The sequence below is a fragment of the Oncorhynchus clarkii genome, chromosome 9 (genome assembly GCF_045791955.1).
Source record: "Oncorhynchus clarkii lewisi isolate Uvic-CL-2024 chromosome 9, UVic_Ocla_1.0, whole genome shotgun sequence".
NCBI classification, from domain to species: domain Eukaryota; kingdom Metazoa; phylum Chordata; class Actinopteri; order Salmoniformes; family Salmonidae; genus Oncorhynchus; species Oncorhynchus clarkii.
The window spans coordinates 8,917,789-8,934,398 of NC_092155.1; the positions used below are offsets into that span (position 1 = coordinate 8,917,789).

The 16,610-nt window shown below is 38.0% G+C and overlaps 1 protein-coding gene across 2 annotated transcripts in view; it reads right to left on the bottom strand.

Moving 5' to 3' along the window:
• Positions 1-278: 278 nt before the first annotated feature.
• LOC139415810 (sodium/calcium exchanger 1-like) overlaps positions 279-16,610 on the bottom strand; it is an 84,477-nt gene continuing 68,145 nt past the window's right edge. For both annotated transcript variants that reach the window (XM_071163918.1, XM_071163917.1), the window contains 6 exons: positions 9,160-9,266; positions 7,071-7,183; positions 3,240-3,339; positions 2,856-3,017; positions 1,648-1,758; positions 279-667 (listed from right to left, as the gene is read on the bottom strand). In XM_071163918.1, the coding sequence (XP_071020019.1) occupies positions 288-667; positions 1,648-1,758; positions 2,856-3,017; positions 3,240-3,339; positions 7,071-7,183; positions 9,160-9,266 (973 nt within the window). In that variant the 3' untranslated portion in view covers positions 279-287. The remainder of the gene's footprint in view (positions 668-1,647; positions 1,759-2,855; positions 3,018-3,239; positions 3,340-7,070; positions 7,184-9,159; positions 9,267-16,610) is intronic.

Genomic DNA, 16,610 nt, shown 5'->3' on the forward strand with positions numbered 1-16,610 from the left:
GCAGACGTCAATTCAACATCTACTTTTCATTTACATTTGGCTGACAAAAAATGTCCCCATGACGTTGGATTTAAGTTGCAAATCCAATCAATTTCCCACGTTGAATAAACGTCATTACGCTTCATTTTTGTTGTTGTTGAAACAACGTGGAAACAATGTTGATTCAACCAGTTTTTGCAGAGTGGGTTTCCTTTTGTTCCCTCCCTGTGTCTATTCCTCCTCTCTGTCTCCCCCAACCCACCCCTCCATCCTTCTCTCTTCCGCTCTTCCCTCACCCCTCCATCTCTCTAGAACCCAGGTATGTGACAGTATGCCTCCAGTGATGACAGCAATATATAGATCAGCCACATGAAGAAGAAGACCAGTGATGTGATGATCTTGGTAGTCCTCGGCCCTCCGAGCTCCCCGCCTGCCACTGACGCTCGCCGTCGGTAGAGGAGGATCATCACGCATATGCACGCCATCACCGTGAAGAGCGTGACGGAGAACGCCAGCGAGCCCGGGTCGACACGAAACACCTGGCCTTTGGAGCGCCAGAAGACGGCGGCGATGGTCCACGCCACTCCGATCCCAAGGAAGACGTTCACGGCGTTGCTACCGGTTACGTTGCCGATGGAGGCGTCGGCGTACTGGTCCTGGATGGCGGCCACCTTACTGGCAAAGGTGTCTGGGTAGTAGTGGAGAGGGGAGGGGGAGAGGGAGGGGGGTAGTAGTGGAGAGAGGAGGGGGGAGAGGGAGGGGGGTAGTAGTGGAGAGAGGAGGGGGGAGAGGGAGGGGGGTAGTAGTGGAGAGAGGAGGGGGGAAGAGGGAGGGGGGTAGTAGTGGAGAGGGAGGGGGGAGAGGGAGAAGAGGGGAGAGGGAGGGGGGAGAGGGAGAAGAGAAGAAATAGCAGGGAGAGGGAGGGGGGAAGAAGATGGGAAGGAGGGGGGAGGGGAGAGAAGAAATAGCAGAAAGAGAAGGGAGAGGGAGGGGGGAAGAAGATGGGAAGAATGGGAGAAAGGGGGAGGAGGAAAGAGAGATAGATGGTGAAGAAAAGTGGGCAGAGGAAAATGGATGAAAAAGAGGGAGAGAGAAGACCAGATTAAATAAAGCAGGTGAGAGGAGACACACAGACCAACTCCCCTAAGGCATAATTCTGCACGCGTACTCTGTCACACCTACAGCCCACAACACACACCTGGGTACCGAGGCACGAAGGTTACAGTGTAACATGTCATTACATCATCATGATTACACAATTAGGACAAACAGAGGGAACATAGAAGGAGAGAAAATAGGAGAGAAAGGAAGAATGTGTGTGTCTATGAGTGTGTGTGGGGGGGGGGGGGGCTGTGTGTGTGGGGGAGAGCTGTATGTGTGTGTGGGGGGGAGCTGTATGTGTGTGTGGGGGGGGGGAGCTGTATGTGTGTGTGTGTGTGTGTGTGGGGGGGGGGCTGTGTGTGTGGGGGGGGGGCTGTGTGTGTGTGTGTGGGGGGGGCTGTGTGTGTGTGTGTGGGGGGGGGGGCTGTGTGTGTGGGGGGGGGGGCTGTGTGTGTGTATGGGGGGCTGTGTGTGTGGGGGGGAGCTGTATGTGTGTGTATGTGTATGTGTATGTGTGTGTATGTGTATGTGTGTGTGTGTGTGTGTGTATGTGTGTGTGTAATCTACCTGGTACAGAGGTCCCTAGTGCTACAAACACCACAGCAGTGACAGAGTCCTTCAGACCCACAGTGCAGCCGAAGGCAGAGGCCAGGTCTCCTGTTACAGCCGTCAGAACTCCTAGCAGGAACACCGAATCAAAAACACATTACGACAGAGACAGTACGATTCCTTCCTCACCAGCCCACACTGGTAAACAACTTTTAATCGTTTGTTTCTCCACACGTGACCATCTTCCCCCATCCCCCCTCCCCACACGCTTCCCGTCTTAGTTGATGCCGCGGATAGTGGTATTTCAAGCTGACTTGACCAATCCTTGGTTACACATGAATTTCGTGTTACCTAATATTAAGGGAGATGGACAGCCCAGCCATTCCAGTACTCTGTAGGGTCAGGGGTCAGGGTTACCTACCGATGAGACTGATGGAGACGATGAAGCAGGCCCAGCCATTCCAGTACTCTGTAGGGTCAGGGGTCAGGGGTGAGGGTTACCTACCGATGAGACTGATGGAGACGATGAAGCAGGCCCAGCCATTCCAGTACTCAGTAGGGTCAGGGGTCAGGGGTCAGGGTTACCTACCGATGGGACTGATGGAGACGATGAATTAGGCCCAGCCATTCCAGTACTCTGTAGGGTCAGGGGTCAGGGGTCAGGGTTACCTACCGATGAGACTGATGGAGACGATGAAGCAGGCCCAGCCATTCCAGTACTCTGTAGGGTCAGGGGTCAGGGTTACCTACCGATGAGACTGATGGAGACGATGAAGCAGGCCCAGCCATTCCAGTACTCTGTAGGGTCAGGGGTCAGGGTTACCTACCAATGAGACTTATGGAGACGATGAAGCAGGCCCAGCCATTCCAGTACTCTGTAGGGTCAGGGGTCAGGGTTACCTACCGATGAGACTGATGGAGACGATGAAGCAGGCCCAGCCATTCCAGTACTCTGTAGGGTCAGGGGTCAGGGTTACCTACCGATGAGACTGATGGAGACGATGAAGCAGGCCCAGCCATTCCAGTACTCTGTAGGGTCAGGGGTCAGGGTTACCTACCGATGAGACTGATGGAGACGATGAAGCAGGCCCAGCCATTCCAGTACTCTGTAGGGTCAGAGGTCAGGGGTCAGGGTTACCTACCGATGAGACTGATGGAGACGATGAAGCAGGCCCAGCCATTCCAGTACTCTGTAGGGTCAGGGGTCAGGGGTCAGGGTTACCTACCGATGAGACTGATGGAGACGATGAAGCAGGCCCAGCCATTCCAGTACTCTGTCGGAGGGACAAAGGCAAACAGAACTTTCCAGAAGACGGTGAGGAAGTGCATGATGTAGTCAAAACAGGACGGGAGACGCTCTTCACCACTCTCCTCATCATCATCATCACCTGGAGAGAGACAGAAAGAGAGAGAGAGCGAGAGAGAGGAAAGGGATAGATGCAGGGGGAGAGGGGAGGGGAGGGGAGGGGAGAAGGTGATGGAGGGGGCAGGGAGAACAGAGAGTTTGGGTTCTAATTCTGTTCAGTCGGTACGATATGAATTCTGTAGACTGAAAGTGAAATGACGTGAACAGGATGTGACATCACGCAGAGAGGAAGCAAGGTCGGTACCTGCGCTGACAGTGACGGCAGAGACAAACTGCTCTCTCCAGCTGCAGCTTCCCACCACCAACGCAAGATTAGTCTTCTTGATCAGCTTATCTACTGTGTTCTACACACACAATAGAGACCCCCCACACACACACACAGTCAGTTAATACAATCACACACACACACACACACACGGCTGAATCTTAATTTGAGATTAGAGAAATCTTGGAGCAAATCTGTCATTGGCATCAATGCATGATTCAGGGCCCTACGCAATCTGCAATTCAATGGTAATGTTCCCCACATTAGTGGAGACTGTATTCGCGGTAAACGCCATGTGTCGGCTCCATCAGAAATGGTAATGTTCCCCACATTAGTGGAGACTGTATTCGCGGTAAACGCCATGTGTCGGCTCCATCAGAAATGGTAATGTTCCCCACATTAGTGGAGACTGTATTCGCGGTAAACGCCATGTGTCGGCTCCATCAGAAATGGTAATGTTCCCCACATTAGTGGAGACTGTATTCGCGGTAAACGCCATGTGTCGGCTCCATCAGAAATGGTAATGTTCCCCACATTAGTGGAGACTGTATTTGCGGTAAACGCCATGTGTCAGCTCCATCAGAAATGACCATTTCTATCAGACAATCAAATCGAAGGTTATTGGTCACATACACGTGTTTAGCAGAGGTTTATCGCGGGGCGTAGCGAAACGCTTGCAATCTGTAATGCGTCTTGCCATCCAGATTGAATAGAGCCCTCGCGCTCGTGGAGCTCCACGGTAAGGATTTACAGCAAGATCAAAGAAAGAAAACGGAGGGTTTGATTCAATCCGATCCACTTTAGTCAACGTCTGCATAGCGGTTGTTTTGACGGTGTTGAAGGCGGAACTGAGTCAGAGCTGTCAAATTCACAAGCAGCTCCTGGAATTACACCTAAAGTGGACAACAATAATAACAACAATAATAATAACACTAATTATTATTATTAATTTATAGAGTAATGTGTTATTTTTTTCTCAAACCCAGTAAATAAAATGTATGTACAAACAATCCAAAACAACAATCCCATGCTATATACTGGTGTCACCAGATCCAGAGGAGACTGCCATTGGCTGCATTAAGAGAAATCCCATGCAGCCTTGTTAACAGGACTACCATTGGCTGCATTAAGACAAATCCCATGCAGCCTTGTTAACAAGACTACCATTGGCTGCATTAAGACAAATCCCATGCAGCCTTGTTAACAAGACTACCATTGGCTGCATTAAGAGAAATCCCATGCAGCCTTGTTAACAAGACTACCATTGGCTGCATTAAGACAAATCCCATGCAGCCTTGTTAACAAGACTACCATTGGCTGCATTAAGAGAAATCCCATGCAGCCTTGTTAACAAGACTACCATTGGCTGCATTAAGACAAATCCCATGCAGCCTTGTTAACAAGACTACCATTGGCTGCATTAAGACAAATCCCATGCAGCCTTGTTAACAAGACTACCATTGGCTGCATTAAGAGAAATCCCATGCAGCCTTGTTAACAAGAATGCCATTGGCTGCATTAAGAGAAATCCCATGCAGCCTTGTTCACAAGAATGCCATTGGCTGCATTAAGAGAAATCCCATGCAGCCTTGTTCACAAGAATGCCATTGGCTGCATTAAGAGAAATCCCATGCAGCCTTGTTCACAAGCTCTGACACTGAAATGTCAGATGTGATCTACACCTCCATTAGGCTGATAGAAATCCTCATTATTTAGTTTAAGGATTTTTTTTTCTCTTCAATTTGAGCGTAATAATGTGTTAATATAGCCTACACTTTCTAGTTCTGAGCTGTTATTATGAGTGGGGCGGGGCTATGTGACAACGATCTGAAGCTGCTCACCGATTTGACCGCTCCAACTCCAACACCCACAAATCATCTGCTACGCGGGTGTCTGCTATCGCCGGTTAAACGCTTGATCTGATCGAATACTAGGCCTGAGTTGATCTCAAGTTATGATTCAGCTTATATAGGCAATACAGTGAGGGAATGAGTTAGTAGTTGTTTTTAAATGTGCTTATTAAAGAGGTTTTACACACACACATACACCCCCATGCACTCGCGTACAGAAACACACAAGCAGACTATTAAAACAGAGACTGAAAGAGAGACTATACCTTCTTAGCTCTTCTCATAAGTGTATTCACCCCACACTACACACACACACACACACACACACACACACAAATGATACACACACACACACACACACACACACACACACACACACACACACACACACACACACACAAATGATACACAAAATGAATACACAAAACATTCTAAAAGCTGTCTGAAGAACAGAAGATAAAACACAAAGGGTCTTGTCAACATTAGAAAAGGTTTACAAGTGAGAAAACGCTAGCTAGCTACATAACCTGGCACATTTAGCCTTACGTTAGCTGTTCCCATTACATAACCTGGCACATTTAGCCTTACGCTAGCTGTTCCCATTACATAACCTGGCACATTTAGCCTTACGTTAGCTGTTCCCATTACATAACCTGGCATATTTAGCCTTACGTTAGCTGTTCCCATTACATGACCTGGCACATTTAGCCTTACGCTAGCTGTTCCCATTACATAACCTGGCACATTTAGCCTTACGTTAGCTGTTCCCATTACATAACTTGGCACATTTAGCCTTATGCTAGCTGTTCCCATTACATAACTTGGCACATTTAGCCTTACGCTAGCTGTTCCCATTACATAACCTGGCACATTTAGCCTCACGTTAGCTGTTCCCATTACATAACCTGGCACATTTAGCCTTACGTTAGCTGTTCCCATTACATAACCTGGCACATTTAGCCTTACGTTAGCTGTTCCCATTACATAACCTGGCACATTTAGCCTTACGCTAGCTGTTCCCATTACATAACCTGGCACATTTAGCCTTACGCTAGCTGTTCCCATTACATAACCTGGCACATTTAGCCTTGCACTAGCTGTTCCCATTACATAACCTGGAACATTTAGCCTTACGTTAGCTGTTCCCATTACATAACCTGCCATATTTAGCCTTACGTTAGCTGTTCCCATTACATAACCTGGCATATTTAGCCTTACGCTAGCTGTTCCCATTACATAACCTGGCACATTTAGCCTTACGCTAGCTGTTCCCATTACATAACCTGGCACATTTAGCCTGACGTTAGCTGTTCCCATTCCATAACCTGGCACATTTAGCCTTACGTTAGCTGTTCCCATTACATAACCTGGCACATTTAGCCTTCCGTTAGCTGTTCCCATTACATAACCTGGCACATTTAGCCTTACGTTAGCTGTTCCCATTACATAACCTGGCACATTTAGCCTTACGCTAGCTGTTCCCATTACATAACTTGGCACATTTAGCCTTACGCTAGCTGTTCCCATTACATAACTTGGCACATTTAGCCTTACGCTAGCTGTTCCCATTACATAACCTGGCACATTTAGCCTCACGTTAGCTGTTCCCATTACATAACCTGGCACATTTAGCCTTACGTTAGCTGTTCCCATTACATAACCTGGCACATTTAGCCTTACGTTAGCTGTTCCCATTACATAACCTGGCACATTTAGCCTTATGCTAACCTGACAAGGTGGCAGTGATGATTTCCTGTAAGAAATCCTGCATTCATCACGTGTAACTACGTCAATGATTTTAATTGGCCGTGGCACATTTAGAGATGGATATTTGTGTAATTTGTAAAACTTTTTTCTTAAACTTTTTTTAATGTTCGCCGGCATAGACCCAAAACAAATGCCCAAAACATACCCCAAACATACTAAAAGAGGACTCAAATGAACACAGACACACAGATACCTTGAACTCGTAAGACTCTTCGATGACCACCTCTATCCGTGTGTTTTCTCCCAGACTGGGACAGCCCATCTTGGCCACCTCGTCATCCGTCGGCTTGTTCTCATTGGAGTCGCCTAGGAAACGGGGGAATGACGGACAGGTCAGAAAATGTGAAGGAGGGCCAAGGTGGGCTGACGGGATGAGTTCCCAGAAAGCTTTGTTGCTAACGTGACTTTCAGAAAACATCCTCTGCTGTACGGAAGAGTGTGTGTGTCTATGAGTGTGTGTGTGGGGGGGGGGGCTGTGTGTGTGTATGGGGGGCTGTGTGTGTGGGGGGGGGCTGTATGTGTGTGTGTGGGGGGGGGGCTGTGTGTATGTGTGTGTGTGTGTGTGTGTGTGTGTGTGTGTGTGTTCACTAGCTAGCATCACTATCGCTGCATAATTAAATCACACCAACCTGTTATCAATAGCGCCTAGACACAAGCTACGCTAACACAACGCTTGACACTGTTGGTGGTTATCATTAGCCTCCAGACACAAGCTAAGCAGTATGTCAAACAAAATCACGCTAACGCTACATATTATATTAATGAAACTCTGCCCGAGGCTGGTGGCTTTTCACGTTGAACATGAAACATATGGAGTCTTATTCACGACATATTAGAAAAATGAGAGAGAATCATTCCGGTCATATCTCAACACAACGTATAATTTCAGTCATATGTGATTCGTTTCAGGAAACTAGGCGTGTGTCGCGGGTCACTACTTTACAGCCATTTGAATGTAAACTTTTTCTTATCAAAATGCGTTTTTTGGCAGAAATGCCTTCTGGAAAATGTGAACTTTAATTTGCCTTAATAACAAACATGTACGCCATCTGTAAATACACATTAAATGGTTAAATTACGAGCCCAGTTGGTTTAGCTCAGAAAAAGGCAGCAACCTTTCCGTTAGCCATGATTGGCTGAGATAATGAGTGGGCTGGACATGCCGAGATATGAGTTTGGATTGGTCAGCCATAAAGCACGCTTCTGTCTATTAGAGCTGGTCAGTTTGTCCAGGTAATCCTGTCTAACGCAACTTCAAAACATTCTTTTATTGCGTAGTAAAACTGCATAAACCTAAAGTCAAGTTAAAGTGTACTGCTAGCTAACGTTACGTGTATGCTCTCCACTTTCTGGAGGACCGAGTTTTGAAATCAGTGGAATTCGAGTATGATAGCTGAGGAGATGGAGAAAACACCTGTCTCCGGATTACATCTTCAAACGAAGGGCAACCGTGGCATCCGTGAGGGAAACATGTCCATCTATGATGTAAGATACGGGTAAGATAGTCTAGCTAGCTACATTTTTAGACATGACACGTTTCTAATTTTGACAGAAAGTGGTTTCACTTCAAGTTAAAGTGTACTGTTAGCTAGCTATTGTTAGCTGGCTAGCTCGCTAGCTAACGTTATGCATATGATCTTATTCCTTGTATCTTCGACACATTTGCTTAACTAGTTATAGCCTAATGCTAACCCTAAAACTAACCCTGCCACCTAACCCTAAAACAAATTCTAACCCTAAACCGCCTAGAAATAGCATTTGACCTTGTGGGGACCAACAAAAGGTCACCAGTTGGTCAAATGTTTGTTTGTTTACTATTTTTGTGGGGACTTCTCCCCACAAGAATAGTTAAACACACACATTTTAAATCGTTTATTTGAATCCACCAATCAAATTTTTTTTTAAAAGGATCCAGACATTTCAAAGGCCCCTGTTTGCACGGCCCTCCAGGGTACAGAAAGCACCTCCTTCTCCAAACAGCTAGGCTGCCCACGACAGCTGAAACAGAGCAGCAGCTAGCCAATTTCTTTGCCCTAGATTTTTTTTCAGGCCCGCAATCTGTGTACATGGCTGAGACTGCCAAATATCAGTGCCACCAGCTTGCACCTACTGTACACCCGAGGCTGTCCAAGTGTGCCACAAGGGGCTGGTTCTTAAGCAGCTTCTAGACACACACACACACAGACACAGACACACACACACACAGACACACACACAGACAGACAGACAGACAGACGCAGTCACACACGCAGTCACACAGTCACACACACACTCACACACACCGTGTTTTTGGCCAGCATCCAGAAGTAGCGGTTCCCCCAGCTCCATTGTGAAGGTCTTGTTCTTCTCATAAAGCTCATCATCAATAATCTTCACCTCGATTATCTTCCTGAAGACAGAGAGGAAGAGAGAGAGAGAGATGAGGAGGAGAGACAGAGAAGAGGAGAGAGAGAGAGAGAGATGAGGAGGAGAGACAGAGAAGAGAGAGAGAGAGAGAGAGAGATGAGGAGGAGGAGAGACAGAGAAGAGGAGAGAGAGAGAGATGAGGAGGAGAGACAGAGAAGAGGAGAGAGAGAGAGAGAGAGATGAGGAGGAGAGACAGAGAAGAGGAGAGAGAGAGAGATAAGGAGGAGAGACAGAGAAGAGGAGAGAGAGAGAGAGACGGGGTATAAGGAGGAAAAGGAGGAGAAGGAGGAGGAGAGAAGGTGACTTTAGTGACACTATTAAACTGACATCCCCATTAAAACCATAAAATCCCCATTAAAACCATAAAATCCCCATTAAAACCATAAAATCTCAATTAATACCATAAAATCACCATGAAAACCATAAAATCACCATTAAAACCAAACCATACAATCCCAAATAAAACCACAGCAACACCTGAAAAGATTAAACACGCAATGCTCAGAGGGGAAGAGGAGAGAACGAGAGGAAACACACGCACGCACGCACACACACACACACACACACACACACACACACACACACACACACACACACACACACACACACACACACGCTGTGTAGTTATGACTAGCTGCCATATTGAGGGTTAGAGGTCTGTCTCAGCGCTGAACGTTCTCACTACTGATAATTCACTGACTGACCCTCGCTGTGGGGGTATATTATATATAGTATGCACTATCACACATTATCACATATATTATATACACTATTATATATTATATATACACTGTCACGTATATTGTATGCACTATCACAAATTATCACATATATTATATACACTATTATATATTATATATACACTATCACAAATTATCACATATATTATATACACTATTATATATTACATATACACTATCACAAGTATTATATATACACTATCACATCTATTATATATACACTATATCATATATATACACTATCACAAATATTATATATACACTGTCAGGTATATTGTATGCACTATCACACATTATCACATATATTATATAAACACTATCACATATATTATATAAACACGATCACACATTATCACATATATTATATATGCACTATCACACATTATCACATATATTATATACACTATTATATATTATATATACACTATCACATATAATTATATAAACACTGTCACATATATTATATAAACACTGTCACACACTATCACATCTATTATATATACACTATCACATATATTATATACACTATTATATATTATATATACACTATCACACACTATCACAAATATTATATATACACTGTCAGGTATATTGTATGCACTATCACACATTATCACATATATTATATAAACACTATCACATATATTATATAAACACTATCACACATTATCACCTATATTATATATACACTATCACATATATTATATATGCATTTTCACGTATATTATATACACTATCACATCTATTACATATATACTATCACGTATATTATATATGCACTATCACATATATTATATATACACTATCACATATATTATATATATACTATCACATATATTATATATACACTATCACACACTATCACATATATTATATACACACTATCACAAACTATCACATATATTACATATACACTATCACTTGTATTATATATACACTATCACAAACTATCACATATGTTATATATATACTATCACATATATTATATAAACACTATCACATATATTATATATGCACTGTCACGTATATTATATACACTATCACATATATTACATATATACTATCACGTATATTATATATACACTATCAAATATATTATATATACACTATCACATATATTATATATATACTATCACATATATTATATATACACTATCACATACTATCACATATATTATATATACACTATCAAATATATGATATATACACTATCACATATATTATATATACACTATCACATACTATCACATATATTATATATACTATATCACATATATTATATATACACTATCACATATATTATATATACACTAACACATACTATCACATATATTATATATACACTATCACATATATTAAATATACACTATCACAAACGATCACATATATTATATATACACTATCACATATATTATATATACACTATCACATATATTATATATACACTATCACATACTATCACATATATTATATATATATACTATCACATATATTATATATACACAAAATCATACACTATCACATATGTTATATATACGCTATCGCACACTATCACATATATTATATATACACTATCACACACTATCACATATGTTATATATACACTATCAAATATGTTATATATACCCTATCACACACTATCACATATATTATATATACACTATCACTCACTATCACATATGTTACATATACACTATCACATATAATATATATACACTATCACACACTATCACATATATTATATACACACTATCACACACTATCACATATATTATATATACACTATCACTTATATTATATATACACTATCACACACTATCACATATATTATATATACACTATCACATATATTATATATACACTATCACATACTATCACATATATTATATATACACTATCACACACTATCACATATATTATCTATACACTATCACATATATTATATATACACTATCACATACGATCACATATATTATATATACACTATCACACACTATCACATATATTATATATATACTATCACATATATTATATATACACTATCACATACTATCACATATATTATATATACACTATCAAATATATGATATATACACTATCACATATATTATATATACACTATCACATATAGCATATATACACTATCACATCCTATCACATATATTATATATACACTATCACATATATTATATATACACTATCACATTTATTATATATACACTATCACATACTATCACATATATTATATATACTATATCACATATATTATATATACACTATCACATATATTATATATACACTAACACATACTATCACATATATTATATATACACTATCACATATATTAAATATACACTATCACAAACGATCACATATATTATATATACACTATCACATATATTATATATACACTATCACATATATTATAAATACACTATCACATATATTATATATACACTATTACATATATTATATATACACTATCACATACTATCACATATATTATATATATATACTATCACATATATTATATATACACAAAATCATACACTATCACATATGTTATATATACGCTATCGCACACTATCACATATATTATATATACACTATCACACACTATCACATATGTTACATATACACTATCACACACTATCACATATATTATATATACACTATCAAATAAGTTATATATACCCTATCACACACTATCACATATATTATATATACACTATCACTCACTATCACATATGTTACATATACACTATCACATATAATATATATACACTATCACACACTATCACATATATTATATACACACTATCACACACTATCACATATATTATATATACACTATCACTTATATTATATATACACTATCACACACTATCACATATATTATATATACACTATCACATATATTATATATACACTATCACATATATTATATATACACTATCACATACTATCACATATATTATATATACACTATCACAAATATTATATATACACTATTACATATATTATATATATACTATCACACACAATCACGTATATTATATATACACTATCATTTACATTATATATACACTATCAAATATATTATATATACACTATCACATATATTATATATATACTATCACATATATTATATATACACTATCACATATATTATATATATACTATCACATATTTATATATACACTATCACACACGATCACATATATTATATACACACTATCACAAACTATCACATATATTACGTATACACTATCACTTATATTATATATACACTATCATAAACTATCACATATATTATATATACACAATCACATCTATTACATATATACTATCACGTATATTATATATACACTATCAAATATATTATATATACACTATCACATATATTATATATACACTATCACAAACTCTCACATATATTATATATACACTATCACATATATTATATATACACTATCACAAACTCTCACATATATTATATATACACTATCACATATATTATATATACACTATCACAAACTCTCACATATATTATATATACACTATCACATATATTATATATTTACTATCACATATATTATAAATACACTATCACATATATTATATATACACTATCACATACTATCACATATATTATATATACACTATCACATATATTATAAATACACTATCACATATATTATATATACACTATCACAAACTCTCACATATATTATAAATACACTATCACATATGTTATATATACGCTATCACATATATTATATATACACTATCACATATATTATATATACACTATCACAAACTCTCACATATATTATATATACACTATCACATATATTATATATTTACTATCACATATATTATAAATACACTATCACATATATTATATATACACTATCACAAACTCTCACATATATTATATATACACTATCACATATGTTATATATACGCTATCACACACTATCACATATATTATATATACACTATCACACACTATCACATATATTACGTATACACTATCACTTATATTATATATACACTATCATAAACTATCACATATATTATATATACACAATCACATCTATTACATATATACTATCACGTATATTATATATACACTATCAAATATATTATATATACACTATCACATATATTATATATACACTATCACAAACTCTCACATATATTATATATACACTATCACATATATTATATATACACTATCACAAACTCTCACATATATTATATATACACTATCACATATATTATATATACACTATCACAAACTCTCACATATATTATATATACACTATCACATATATTATATATTTACTATCACATATATTATAAATACACTATCACATATATTATATATACACTATCACATACTATCACATATATTATATATACACTATCACATATATTATAAATACACTATCACATATATTATATATACACTATCACAAACTCTCACATATATTATAAATACACTATCACATATGTTATATATACGCTATCACATATATTATATATACACTATCACATATATTATATATACACTATCACAAACTCTCACATATATTATATATACACTATCACATATATTATATATTTACTATCACATATATTATAAATACACTATCACATATATTATATATACACTATCACAAACTCTCACATATATTATATATACACTATCACATATGTTATATATACGCTATCACACACTATCACATATATTATATATACACTATCACACACTATCACATATGTTACATATACACTATCACATATATTATATATACACTATCACATACTATCACATATATTATATATACACTATCACACACTATCACATATATTATATATACACTATCACATATATTATATATACACTATCACATATATTATATATACACTATCACATATATTATATATACACTATCACATACTATCACATATATTATATATACACTATCACACACTATCACATATATTATATATACACTATCACATATATTATATATACACTATCACATACTATCACATATATTATATATACACTATCACATATATTATATATACACTATCACATATATTATATATACACTATCACATATATTATATATACACTATCACATACTATCACATATATGATATATACACGATCACATATATTATATACACACTATCACAAACTATCACATATATTACGTATACACTATCACTTATATTATATATACACTATCATAAACTATCACATATATTATATATAGACTATCACATATATTATATATGCACTGTCACGTATATTATATACACAATCACATCTATTACATATATACTATCACGTATATTATATATACACTATCAAATATATTATATATACACTATCACATATATTATATATACACTATCACATATATTATATATACACTATCACAAACTCTCACATATATTATATATACACTATCACATATATTATATATTTACTGTCACATATATTATAAATACACTATCACATATATTATATATACACTATCACATACTATCACATATATTATATATACACTATCACATACTATCACATATATTATATATATACTATCTCTCTCTAACTCTTTCACCATATCTTTCTCTCTCTTCTCCATCTCTCCCTCTACCTCTCCCCCTTCTCCTCCTCTCTTCTCTTCTCTTTTTTTCTCCCTCCCCCTTCTCCTATCATCTTCCCTCTCCCTTATCCTACCCTCTTCCTCCTCTCCTCCCTCTCCCCCTTCTTCTCACTTCCCCTCTCCTCTCCTCTCCTCTCCAGTTGTTTATGACTGGGTTCCAGAGGATCGGTTAAAGTTCTTGTTCTCCTGATTTGTCCTCTTGTTCCAGCTAATGACATCATGACCCCCGTTGCCGTGGCAGCATGCCAAACAGCCACTACACAAAATATACCTACAAGCACAAAGCACTCATACTTACATGATAGAGACGGCAGGAGGGAGAATAGAGACACAGACAGAGAACGGGAGGTAGAGATCGAAAAGACAGGAATAAAAGAGGGAAAGTTCATAAATAATAGAAGAAGAGAAAGACAGGAAATAAATGAAAGATAGAAAGTGTTTTATAATGTTTATTAACATGTCATTTTTTTAACCTTTATTTAACTAGACAAGTCAGTTAAAAACATTTTTTATTCATTTACAATTACGGCCTAACCCCGCCGATGCTGGGTCATTTGTGCGCTGCCCTATGGGACTCCCAATCACAGCCGGTTGTGATACAGCCTGGAATCGAACCAGGGTCTGTAGTGGTGCCTCTGGCACTGAGATGCAGTGTCTTAGACCGCTGTGCCACTCGGTAGACCTACATGATTTAGTGTGTTAGAATGCCCTCAGTGAACGAGAGAAAGACAGAAAATAAATAAAAGAGAGAAAGTGTTTTTATACTGTTTGATTTAGTGTGTTAGAAACAGGAAGTGAGAGAGGTGTGTTTTCATTACTGGGATGCATCAGCCACAAACTTCTCATTCTACTGAGTGTCTGAGATTTATACACACACACTAAACACAACCCCCTCGC